The following is a 13,307-nucleotide window of genomic DNA, read 5'->3' as shown; positions in this document are numbered from 1 at the left end:
TGCCGCCTCCTTCAGTCCAGAAGAACAAGTGAGTGTGATGGAGGTCAGGAACAACATCAAACAATGATGACAGCTAAAAGCAGCACAGCTGCTGCCAAGGAGGGGAGAGAGGAATGCTGGGAGAAGAGTAGCGATGGCGTCAGGTCGTCAGTTCCTTATGTACTTGACCTGTGAGTGCTGGCGCCCCCCGCAGGAACCCTCCGAAGGAACCAGGTTCATCAGCTCATCACTCTCTCTGGGCCGCCCACATCCACAGCTCTGCACCTGAGACTTGATGCACCAGGCTTCACCGTTCAGCTCCAGAAGGACGTTCAGGTGTGACGGTGCAGGATGAAGGAGAAGGAGACTCTTCAGTGTTTGGCCAAATCACCTCAACTTTATTGGTTGTTCTTAACGGTGATGAACACCAGGAGACGATCAGTTCTCTTGTCCAGGTGTGGTCTTCATTAGTGGTCACGTGGCTCCAGCAGGCTGGAATAATGAGGGCTTCCCTCAGCTGGGAGCCTGGAGCGTTGATAGGAGTGACGTCAGGAGAGGTAGCGGATCACTCCGGTCTCTGAACGCTCTCTCCCTCTGAAGAGAACCTCGCTCAGTGATGGCGACGAGGTCCACCGGATCGTTCAAAGATGGTGGTGCTGTTTTCAGAAGAGGTGGTGGGTGAAAGGGCAGCGCTTTTATAGCCGATTGAAGCAGAAACTCTGACCCTCACCTGCTCCGGACCAGGTGAGGTTCACCACATCAGTTACCATGGTGATCCAGCCAGGTTAAACCCCGGCTTTGGTCTCCACACCTGGCTCACCACTCACCTCACCTCCTGGTGCAGCCCTCAGGGGTCAGGCCAGTGGCTCCAAGGTCTTGGACCTTAGAACCTCCTTAGAACCAGGAGGCCTGGTGGTCTTAAGTGTGAGACAACATGTGGATGTGACCTCAGAGATGTGATGTAATCATTACATAACTTTATATACCTATAAATTACTATATTACAGCTGTGTGTGTGTGTGTGTGTGTGTAAAAGAGAAAGCGAGCGACTACTGATGAGTGTGATAATAAAGGTGTGTTGGTCTGAAGGTTGTGCCTGAGTGTTCACTCATACCTGTGTCAGTGGTGGGAGGAGCTCTGAGCTGCCCATCATGTACACAAGGTTGAATAAATCATCAGAAGAGAGTAAAACCTCTATTTTACTTAAAAACTTCATTGTAACTTTGTTCTATTTTATGGATCGTGGGGGTGGGGGGGGCAGTTCCCTTTGGGAAATTCTCATTCCAGCTCACAGCTTACAAAACTGAGATGGAAAGAGGCATATGACATTCAATAAGGAGTATAAACTAAAGATAAAGCTGGACTACAGTACCAGGAGGAACCATTTACAGCGATGAAGTGTGCAGGTCACTGTGCTGGCTGAAAATCAAAGTACAAGTACCATGTAAGATGCAAGATGAAGTGAGGTAGTGAGTGTAGCATATGAAGTCAGTTAACGGAATAAAGTTAGAGGTAGTGATGGTCATCAGTTGTGCTGATGGCTTATCAGTCCTCTTTTTCTGTACTCCTCTTCCCGGCCCTCCCTGATGCACCCCATGATGGCCGTGTCATCAACAAACTTCTAAACGTGACACGTGTCAGAGTTGTAACTGAGGTCAGTGGTGTATAGGCTGAAAAAGAGGGGCCAGCACAGTACCTGATGGTGCTCCTGTGCTGCTGACCACAGTGTCAGATACAGTTTCTCCCAGCCTGGCATACTGTGGCCCCCCAGCAAGAAGGTTGTGGGTGGAGCCCTGGCTGCAGCACGGGGTCTTTCTGGGTGAGTCTCCATGTTCTCCCTGTTCCTGCTGGGTTCTCTCTGGTACTCCAGCTTCCTCCACAGTCCAAAGACATCAAGAGGGGACCAGGTTAATCCAGACTCTAAATTGACCGTAGGCGTGGCTGGGAGAGCCAATGGTTGTCTGTCTCTATGTGTTGGCCCTGCCATGGACTGGTGACCTGTCCAGGGGGAAGGCTGCTGGGATAGGCTCCACCCCCACCACAGGAGGAGAGGGGGAACATGGAGGGAGGACTTTGAAACAAATTGCTTTTAGGGGTTATTTTTTTCACTCTTCAGTTATGCAGCATCACCTCTAGGTGTCACCAACATGCACAATGTATGGATGCCATTCTTGAAACTGGCACACATCTTTACCGTCATTTCACTTTTGATACATCTGAAGGTGAATGTGGAAAAGGGCAAATAAAACTTGTTGCATGCTGCCTATTTATGTGAAGGCCCAGGGCAGCAGCTGTGATTAAAAAATAATAAAAACTTAGATTCACGCAACACCTTTCAAAGACGCAAGGCCCTTCACGAAGAGGATAGGGTGTTGCCTCAGCTGAAACTTAAGGCTGGATGTTCCGTCATGAATGGGTTGAGGGGTGATGGTTTCTTTCGCTTCAATCTTGTTAGCCTTGCTGACATGAATGTTGGAAGACAATCCAAAAAAAAATTCAAAATTTTTGATTAAAAAGTTGTCCGAATTTCTCCAACCTCATTGCATGTCTGGAGGGTCTTGAAAGTTCTAATCCAGGGTCCAAGGGTTAAGTTACATTTCTGATGGTCTGATGATCAGCTGCTATGTGTAGACAATGTAGCTCACATTTTAATACGAGTTAAGTTTCATCTCCTGCTCTGCTTCTACACAGCCACCATTGAAAGCATCTCTCAGGTGGACCCTCACTTGGACAGGCAGCCAGTTGCAGGAAGACTTGACAGGATTCTCTTTTATTTTAGAAGTTCCATGCAATTTTAGATCAATTAACCAGGTGAAAAACCATTAACCACAAATACAAACCTCACTTTCGACAATGAAAAGCAAAATAAACACACAAACTTTTAAATACCCTGGAATGAACCTTGAAAACAGCAAATGTCCAATTTCCAATATTTTGCGTCAATAAGTTCAATACAGTGAATACATTTTTAAAGTGGATTTTGATCTGATTTCTTGACTTTAACTACACAATGAATTAACAACTTTGAGATAAATATTTTAAATTCATCACATTTTTAATTATTTTTAAATACCATGACAACATTTTAATTATATTTATCCAACAGCAGCAACCATCAGTACTTACAGGTCTTAATCCGCTCATTAAAGTGACCTACAACCATGGGCCACAAACAGTGTGCTACAAACAAAGCCCAGTCGCAACCCAGAAAATGCACGATCGCTCACCGGCTGCTTCTTCCATGCTTGAAATAAGCTTGGTTCTGCACAAAACAGTCACTCCTCACTGATTTAACCTTGATTTTACCAGGTAGTCACTTGAGATCAGGTGATCACCCTGCTTGCCCCCACTGCTGCTCTGCAGTGATCCTGTGAGTGTGTGACTCCAAGGCCAGCTGATTAGCAGATCACTCTCACCTGGTGAGCTCAACCTGGTACATTCAGGGTGGGAGAGACACTCAATCTGGTGCACCCTGGCTGGAGGGGTGTGGCCCACAGTTCAACTCAACAGCATCCTCACGTTATCCACTACAGTCTGGTTCAGCAATCTCGACACACTCTCCTGGAGCATCCAAAATCTCTGGCTCACCCCGACCATCCGTTGAGTCACTCCACCGCAAACAGACACTGCGCAGAGGCCCCACTATCATCTCTGACCCCACTCACCCTGCACACTGTGCCTTCCAGCTGCTGCCCTCTGGGAGGCGCTACAGGACAATTGCCTCCAAAACAACCCGCTTCAAAAACAGTTTAATTCCCATTGCAATAAACATTCTGAACTCTGAACACTGAGGATTAAGCACAGCCCTATGCATGAATGTGTCTGTCTGTATGTATATCCATGTTATATGTTTAATGTTTCATGTCAGAACCTGTACCAAGGAGCTGCACAGAAAACAAATTGCACCAGCCTGGCTGTGTGGTCATTAAAGAATCAATCAATCAGCAAATCAATATTTTTACTAGTGCTCATATTGAGACAAAGAACCAGGAACACAAATAATAGTAGTTCCACAAAGGTTTTGTCCCCCTGGATGACGCATCAATCTGGTGTGAGTCTCTGGGTGGAGGAAGCAGCTCGTCCTGCAGATCTGCAGATGTAACACACACACACACACACACACACACACACACACACACACACACACACACACACATACATGCAGGTTACAGTTCTTCTCTCCTCCAGCAAGACCCTGAATGCATCATGACTGACAGCAGGGAGGAGAGGGGAGGGATTAATCTGTGGGGTGGGGCCTGACCTGTCAGAGTACCAAACAATAATCCGTCCAAACAGCAGACGGTAGACAGAGACAGAGACAAAAACATCAATTCTTATTCAACAGGGACCACCATACCTGCACAAAGGTAAACACTTGATGATATCACGTGTGTCAGTGATGATGTCATCACTCTCACATAAGAGGGAAAGATGAGTGAAAGGCTGCAGCAGCTCGTTCTTCATCTTCATCACCTCCATCATTATGCTGATCTTTGACTGACATGATGTCGTCTTCTTCTTCTTCTTCCTCCTCTGCTTTGATGCATCACTTCCTGTGTCCACCTGGTGAGTGATACACCACTTTACTAGCTTTCCACACCCTCCATGTATTTCCATGTTTATCTTTGAAGTACAGCCTATTTAAGAGGTTGACAAAAATCATCTACCAAAGAGATGCATAATGGGAGATGGAGAGACATTAGAAATGTTTAGTTAGGATGTAGCAAATACTTTTTTGTGATTAAATCCTTTATTTTAACATTAACAGAATACAAAGCAAATCCAGAGATAGTGACAATATCATACTTTCATCAGAAATTGAAAATAAGAAATAAAAACACATATGAAACAGCAGCTATAAACCCTAACCCCAAGCATCCAATTTAATTGTCACCCACATAAATACTTAATACCCCACCTACACTAAGGGCACATATACATAAAATTTAGGATAATAATAAAAAAAATCCTACAGCTTAAAACTATGCACCTGCAGTTTAAGCCTTAACATTTTGCCATCACTGGCAAGTGTAGATTTTTTTTTTTTTTTAACCTTGGTGAACATATTGTAAAAAAACAGCCTGGAATGGGCTCCAACGGAGTCCAGTAGAAACACACCACTCAAGTCAAGGTTACACCAGCAAGTTATATTCTTATTGAATACAGATTGAAAATTCATTGGGAGAACTTAACAGAAAGTGGCTGCCTTATATCCTGTCTTGCAAGATGTATCTGAATCAGCTACCTTATGACCCACTACAAACAGCAAAGGCATAAGTGTGGCAAACAGTTTGCGGGAAAGGTCCCTTACGCCTGGTTTATGCTCCTGCATCGTGGCGATGGCATAGCGACGGCGTAGACCCTACGCCGTCATTGAGCATTCGAAGTTCTGCGTCGAGGGAACGCGTTGCTCTGCAGTTCACCACCAAGCCGCTAGGGGTGTGTGGCTGTGTCTTTGTACTTGCGGTCCTCCTCAGTAACCCTTTCTTCGGCTTGGTCCATTTTTGCGTGTAGCTCTCACCACAGAAACTTTAAAAATGGCTGTGTTGTTGTGCTGAACTGGAAATGACGTTCTGTGCGGACCAATCACAGTCCTTGACGCGTCATGTCACGAAGCGTCAACGCGACGCGTAGTCAGGATTCTTTGGAGGTGCACGTCAGGTTACGGTGTAGGGTCCGCATAGGGGTCTGCATCGACGGCGTAGGTATGGCGTTGCCACGACGCAGAAGCATAAACCAGGCTTTACAGTGCATGCATATGCAAAGCAGCACAGCACAGCATGCAGAAAAAAAGGGGCTTCACAAACTGCCTGTTATATACTGCAAGCAGTTAAGGGCAGCGGAACATGGAACACAACCCCTGGGCTTGGTAGGGCCCCCTATGTCCTCAGCTCCTCCTCTACAATTATACAAAAATACAGGAACAAGTGCAAGGAAAGGGAAATGGGCTAAACATTACATTTACACTGAAGATGAAAACTTAGGTGGCCAGGCCAGCGGATCCTCCCCCAGGGTCTGAGCTTTGGAAGCGCTGTTCAACTCCCTGGGGATATAACCTAAATTGGTGAGACCTGCAGTGATTGGTGTTAGGCCAAATGCTGAAACCTCTGGCTGAGAGGCAACAACAAAGCATGGCAACAGACAAAATGCTGGAAAGTGGAAAGCAGGGGAGCAAAGGCAGACACATGCACAGCCCTAAATCTTGTGGTCCTTGATTGCTACAGAAGGCAACTAGCCTCCTCTCCTGGCACTGGACCAGCTCCCCTTGTTTACACTACAAGCGGCAAACAATACGCCCCCCACCCCCACCCCCCGGGGTTTGCTGGCCGGCATGGTATAACTACAACTCCCCAACAGAACCAGCAACAACAAGTTAGCTCTCAAGCTTTGTCTTTTAACCAGAGATGTCTGCTGTGTTTTTTGAGCCATAGCAGCTGTGGTCAGTCAATGCGTAATTGCACAATCCTCCCCTCCCCATATGAAGAAAGAACTTGTTGTCCCTGAATGTAGACCAGGGCAAGTTGAGAAGGCTGCTTCCTTGTGCAGTGGGGAAACGGCCACTGATGTCCCGAGTGCTCCGCTGTGAAAACTGCAATGATGAAATGAGCCCATATTTCCCTCTACTCACATTACCTCCTGATGACTCTACTAACCAATGACAAAACCCAACTGGCACTTTAGGGAACTTTAGTGGTGCTTCTGGACAGAACACTGACATCAGACCAGGTGGTGGCAGCTAGAGTCTCTTAAAACAAACCAGGGACAAAAGCTTTGAGTCTGTTCAAATGGATTTTAGGGTCAGGTCCCCCTCCTTCCAAAGCCAAGAGTTGTAACATATAAGTTTGTCTTTCCAGGACTTTATAAAGGTCCTTTATATTGCCTTTTCAATATAGAGGACAGCCATCATTTTCGTGGCTTGTTTTGAGCCGACAGTATCTCCGCTACCGAATAGTACTGGCATTGAGACAAGACATATGCTGCCCTAACCTGATACCACTTTATCATGGTACAGAGGGTCCAAAATGGATTTTATAGGATGTAAAATCAGTACTAGCACGAACACCACTTCTGTAAGAATCATGACAGACAGCAAAAGAGTGTCCCAATTAAAGTGGTTCACATCTACAAACAAGGACAACCTGGGTAACAGAGTAAGGTTAAAACTTTCACTCAAACCATTGGATTGTGCATGGTATGGAGATATGCTAGTCTTGTTGATGTCTAAAAGCCCACGCAGCTCCTTAAAGAGATTAGACTCAAAGTTTTTCTCTGGTGACAATAAATATTTTGAGGTGAACCAAACCTGCACACCCACTCTTCAGTAAAAATACCAACAATGGTGTGTGCCTCTTTATTAGCCACGGGAAATGCTTACGTCTACTTTGAGAAACAATCACAGATAATGAAAACATATTTGTTTTCCCTTGAGGTCTCTGGGAGAAAGCCAAGATCATCAAGTGCAATGCATTTCACAAGGCAGAGAGGACAGAGTCTGAATCACGGGTGCGTTAGGCGGCATCCACTGATCCTTGTGGGATGCGCCGTCCATACACTCTTTAGACCACTGCTTCATATCACTGAACCAGCCTGGCCAGTAGAATGGTCTTTAACCTTTGCCTTTGCCTGCACTTTCAGAATACCTGAATGACCTCCAGTAACTTGTATTGTGTAAGGGTGACGACACACCCAGAACTATTGTCCTGGGCAGCAAAACCTGAACTGTAGAAGCTGCATCAGAATGGGAGAGGTAGGTGGATGGGGGTTGGGGTGGGGGCACACAAACTAGGCAGGGGTCATGTGCCTTAAGCTGATCCCAAACAGTGGCATATTAACTCAGCTATAGCCTACTCCGTGGGTCTACTGCCCCCACCCCAGCACAGCCTTTGAGTTGAAGGAGGTGACTACTTTCCACATCATCTTGCTTAGCCTGAGCCAGTTTGTCCAAAACACTTTGATCTTTTCTCCTTGGCTTTAACTGCACAAACTGAAGCACCAGGTCCTATTCTATGGTGAGGAGCTCTGAAGGCTCCTGCTCTGTCTGTAAAAGCTGGCAACTGAGACAAAGCATCTGCATTGACCTCCTTGCCCAACAGGTAATGTTAACAAAAAATAGTGAACATCACCATAGCCAGTAGCTCCTTTTTGGTGGTGGCATCCCTGCACTCTTCGTAGTTTTTGCCCAACTGGCATAAGCTACAACCTGTCCTGCACCACTGTCCTCCTGGGACAATGTAGCACCAATTTGATGTCACTGCTGTCAATGACAGTAACTCTGACAGGCACAATACCATGATTCAAATGACAAATGACCCCAGCAACAAACAAACACATCACAGTGTATGTATAACAAGGCCAAGGACTCCATCGTGCCAGTTGCACACTCCCAGTTGAATCCCTCAACAAACTCTGAAATTATGAATTCACCAAGGTGGGATACAGTTGCATCTGCATGGATGGTGACAACTTGAGACATGATTACCTCTGAGGCAGAAATTATTGCCTTTTGCTTGGCCAAATAAACAATAGGTCCAGTCTTACTGAAGACATGGAAGCCCAACAATATGTTGATAGGAGGGACATCAGCCCCCCAAAATTCTGCAACCAGGGCTTTGCAGTCAAACTGGCAGAATGTCTATGCACATAGGGCCCCCAGTGGCAGCTGAAGTGGCAGCCACCAAAGGCCAGGCAAGGCCCCACATATTCCACCATCTCCCCATGGCCATTTGTCAATGTCAGCCATATTGATTTTAGGATAATGGAGGCAGCCCCTGTATCAACTAACACATGAAAATCAAACCCACTTACTTTAGCATGGAGATACATCTCCTTTTCCATCTGGTTACACAAAGTCAGTTCAGCAGTGTGAGGATATGAGCCAGGCATTTGGCCTATTGGGCTCATCCCCTCGACATAAGTGTTAATTACAGCCACACCCCCAACATTCTTCGTCCGAATTGGGACCCTGGCTTTGGGCTCTTGTAGCTCAGCCTGCAGAAATTTGATATGGATTGCAACACATTCTTCAGTGCTTTAACCTCTTGCAGCCTCTCCAGAACTACTAACATCATTTATATCTGCTTACGGGTTGAATTCTCTGTAACAATGCTCACTTTCATGTCGAGTTCAAGACAGGCATGTTTAAGGCTCCATATCAGCTCAAGTTCTGAAGCGAGACTGATGGCACTTTTGAATGTCATGAACTTGGCACTGTGGTGGTTTACACACAACTCCCCATGACCCACACACTCAATGAAGTGGTCTCTAGCAAAAAGATCATGAGTGCCTACATCTGCATTTGGGTAAGCTTTAAATATCAGTCTGCATAAGGCATTACCAAGTTCTAATGCGGTCCGAATTAATATTTGCCACTGTGTTAGGAAACTCGCCTGATTCCAGCCCCCACTGTCACAAGGTTCTGGACAGCACCTGTTTCAAAAGCATGTAGTTACTACGAAACTCAGATGGGAGGCCATTAAAAATATCTTTTGCCCATTTGAACAGTAACAAGGACAATGGTTGCAGACATAGGTTGAGAAACCCCTGCCCCCCCCCCCTTAGTGTTTGCCCATTAATATTGGGAAACAGGTAAGTACAGCTCCCCAACAGCACCTGTAACAACAAGTTAACTCTTAAGCTCTGTTTAACCAGAGTTGCCTGCAGCATTTCTGAGCCATTGTGACTGCCTGATAATCAGTCCATAATTGCACAACCCTGCCCGCCTGTCCCCTCCCACAAGGTTTAAGGTTTATGGCAATATTTTCAAACGAAGACTCCCCTTTAACTGCGGCTTTGGCAGGTAGCTCATCTTCCTGGGTTCCATGAATCTTATTCACTACTTTGATATGCAGCAGCTTTGATGGTGGTGATGTGAGGACAGACAGGACCAGATGCTTAACATACAGCAAAGAAATCTCTCCAATCATGTGGAATTGACCATACATTTGATCGGGGTGTGGAAATCATCTGCCAGTGATTATATAAACCGGCTTCACATTTTAATTCAGACTGACATTAAAACTCAATGTGTGTGAATGAATGAACGAGGCAATGAAACAGATCAACTCGACACTCCTGAATAGGTGAATTCTGACTCAGTTACAGTTCCTCCTCCTTTTCAGGTTTGCAAACTCAGACTTTCTCTCATGCCAGGGTGAAATACAGAGTTTTCACTGAACTTGCTTTCAGACACGGACAACCACCGTGACGTCACGCACCAGCTCTTGTAGATCTTTCTGTCTCCAGAGGTGGAACACGTGTCTAATAGGAACTTTAAGTTTGTGTGTGTTTAGGTTTATCCAGACAAGCAGATGATTATCCGTCTTCTTTTGAAGAACTGACTCTGTCTGGTCTCGGAAAAAAATTAGTCTGTAATCAGGCAACACGCCCCGTGCGTCATGACGTCATCTGACCGTATAGCGTGGCGATGTGAAGTGACGTCGGGAGGAGAAAAAAAAACGTCCGCGGCTGAAGGAAGAGGGTGAGCGTCCTGCACGAGGACAGGTAAAGATGCTGCGGGTTTGATCATCCAAAGGAAAAGATACCGATACGATAGATTAGCAATGAAAGTGATCAGCTGATGTTGGGAGCAGAGTCAGAGAGAGAGATAAATTTCTGCCTCATCACACTGTAAGTGTGTGTGTGTGTGTGTGTGTGTGTGTGTGTGTGTGTGTGTGTGTGTGTGTGTGTGTGTGTGTGTGTTGCAGCGGGGTGTTTCCTGCTGCAGGAGAATCTAATCTGATGCTGCAAAGACTCAGATGTCTCATGTCCTTTAAACACATGTTGTTGATTTGACTGAGACATTATATTATTATCATTATATTATTATCATTATTAGTGTTTTGTTGTTTTTATTAGTAGTAGTATTAGTGGGGGGATTGATGGCTGCAGGTGATTGACTTTGCATCACTGTGGGTGCACCCACACACCCAAACAAACATTTTTAACACACACACACACACACACACACACACAGCAGTCAGTGAGCAGTGAAGGTCTCAGTATCACAGACATTAGTCAGGTAACTCGATGACATCATCAGGATGCGTCCATGTGACTTTATTGATCAGAGATGTCACTGCCACTATCTTGTGACATTGTCTGTCTATCAAACTCATTAATGCTGTAGTCAGCATCCTCATCTGATTAAAGACAAATATGAACATGTTCATATTCAGCTGCTTTAAAAAATATACTGTAATAAGTTCAGAAACTGGAGAGGACTGGCGGAACTGGAACCCACCCCAAGTTGCACAGTGTCGAAATACTATTGACTACATCGAGTATAAAGAAAAGAAAAACTCCTTCAATCCTGTGCTCACACATGGCAAGCGGGTGGCTCACGACTATCAACAATAAAGGCGGAGCAATGCAATGATGTCACTGGTAACTTGTCTGTGTTCAAGTGGCCTTCTAACATGACACTGGAAACATGCCACCGTCCTCCATGTTGTTTTCTCTATATCCCCCTGCATGTGTGTTGGGAAAAAGTATGAGATGGTTGGACTCTGGCTTATGACATCATCATGATAATTTTCAGTACAAAATACAAAGATTTGGAAGAAAATTCCTGCAGTTGACTGGATCAATCAATGATGTCATTTATTGGTCAACAATTGATCATGTTATTATAGACAGACATGATTGAGCCAGTAATCAATTGCTGTCATAGACCCCCCCCCCCACCCCATCCCCACCACTGACCCACATCGTCAGTCTGATGTGGAATCAAAACCAGATTACATTAATCTCACTGCCTTCCCGTTACCATGGCAACTCTTCACCTGACAGCTGGAGGGGTCGACAGATGGTGACCACAGGGCCAGGCTCAGGCTGATGACATCATCCGATACAGGCCATTATAGATATAGTGAAGATTATTCCTTGATTTTCTTTGATGAAAAAACTTTGACTGGAGAGAACAGTGTGGTACTGACAACACATTAAAAATCCAATAGTCACAATTACGCATTTCTGACTGAAGCTGACATCACATTACGTCTGATTTATCAATTAATCAAAATTAGTCCATGAACTAATTGTGATAAATGTCCATGGATACTGCTGAGTTCAAAACATTTTGAGCATTTTCCTTATTATTGAGAGCAAAGATAGACAGAAATGGGCGTGGCCTGTATGAGGAGATTCAGCCGAATTCAGGGAACACATCAACCCATCTGGCTTTTACTGATGAATAATCAATGTCTGTCCTCTGCTCTCTCAGGTGAATCGTTATGACGACAGAACCAAGTGAGCCCCAGGAGGCCCAGTCTAAAGAGGTGGAGTCTCTCCCTGAAGCCGCCTCCCACTCCACACCTAAACAGGTAAAAGTAAAAACATACACTTTAGTAATCAGTGCTGCTGCAAGATGTTTTCATTAGGTCTTTTGTCTTCAGGGAGGGGAGGGCAGGCCCTTCAAGGACCAAACTCAAAGCTCATTGGCCGAGGATACAACCAGCCACCTGTCATCAAGCAGTCGGATCGCTCGCTCTCCGGCCAGAAACCCTTTGAGTTTCAGGACAATGCAGACAAAAGTGACCCTGCTGGATGGCTCACTGTTCACCTGTACTGTGGAGGTGAGACATATGGGGACAGGTGAAACAGGTGAGATGGGTGGGTAGAGCATCATGTGGATGCCCATCCTTGTCCACCTGTGTGTTTCTCTTTGCATGAAGAAACGAGCGCGTGGTCTACAGCTCTTTGAGAAGGTGTGTGAACACGTCAACCTGCTGGAGAGAGACTACTTCGCCTTGTCCTTCAGAGACGCAGACAACAACAAGGTGTGTGTCTGTGTGCTTCCTTTCTCTGTGTGTGGGTATGTGTGTCTGATTCTTCTGCCTGTCCCGTAGAACTGGTTGGATCCAGGGAAGGAGATGAAGAAGCAGGTCAGAGGTAAGTACCTCCACCCCATCTTATTTGGAGGCGGGGGATTATGTATTGGATTCTTATTGGTTAGTTCCGCCTAGGCTCTATGCTGCAGATTTTAAATTGGTAAAAGTTCTCTCTGTTTTGTCTTTCAGGTGTCCCCTGGAACTTCTCTTTCAATGTGAAGTTTTACCCTCCTGACCCTGCCCAGCTGTCTGAGGACATCACCAGGTAAGTTCTCTTGTCTGTCAGTCACCTGGTTTAGGTTTGTAGATAGGAGTTCACTTTTACCTTTAAATGTTCAAACATGGAGGACCAAGATAGAAATCAGAGCCATCGGTTCTTGCCCCTTTAAATAGAAAATCTTTGGTGTCGCGGTTCTTCTTCAGGTAACCAATCATGTGGTTGCCTGGAAATGGGCCACACTTGTCACCCTGGTTACAAAAAAGGAGATTGGTGGAGTCTGT

At 45.5% G+C, this 13,307-nt stretch overlaps 1 protein-coding gene and 1 long non-coding RNA gene across 12 annotated transcripts in view; one reads left to right on the top strand and one right to left on the bottom strand.

The window, feature by feature from the left end:
• Positions 1 to 3,988: 3,988 nt before the first annotated feature.
• On the bottom strand, positions 3,989 to 8,896 carry LOC147241222 (uncharacterized). The gene is made up of 3 exons (XR_015110829.1): positions 8,785 to 8,896; positions 4,337 to 4,542; positions 3,989 to 4,069 (listed from the first exon to the last, which is right to left on the bottom strand). It is a non-coding gene; the product is annotated as an uncharacterized LOC147241222 (long non-coding RNA).
• The window catches only part of epb41l3a (erythrocyte membrane protein band 4.1-like 3a), a 29,050-nt gene continuing 19,976 nt past the window's right edge, over positions 4,234 to 13,307 (top strand). For 6 of the 11 annotated variants that reach the window (XM_086190931.1, XM_086190930.1, XM_086190937.1 and 3 more), the window contains exons 1-6: positions 10,396 to 10,479; positions 12,200 to 12,299; positions 12,372 to 12,551; positions 12,651 to 12,755; positions 12,825 to 12,867; positions 12,996 to 13,071. In XM_086190931.1, coding sequence (XP_086047057.1) covers positions 12,210 to 12,299; positions 12,372 to 12,551; positions 12,651 to 12,755; positions 12,825 to 12,867; positions 12,996 to 13,071 — 494 coding nt within the window. In that variant the 5' untranslated portion in view covers positions 10,396 to 10,479; positions 12,200 to 12,209. The other 5 variants (XM_086190928.1, XM_086190935.1, XM_086190929.1 and 2 more) reach the window with 5 other exon arrangements.

This window comes from Aulostomus chinensis, chromosome 21 (assembly GCF_037954235.1).
Source record: "Aulostomus chinensis isolate RoL2024-O1b breed Wild chromosome 21, RoL_Achi_v1.0, whole genome shotgun sequence".
Lineage (NCBI taxonomy): Eukaryota > Metazoa > Chordata > Actinopteri > Syngnathiformes > Aulostomidae > Aulostomus > Aulostomus chinensis.
This window is presented reverse-complemented; position numbering and strand designations above follow the sequence as displayed.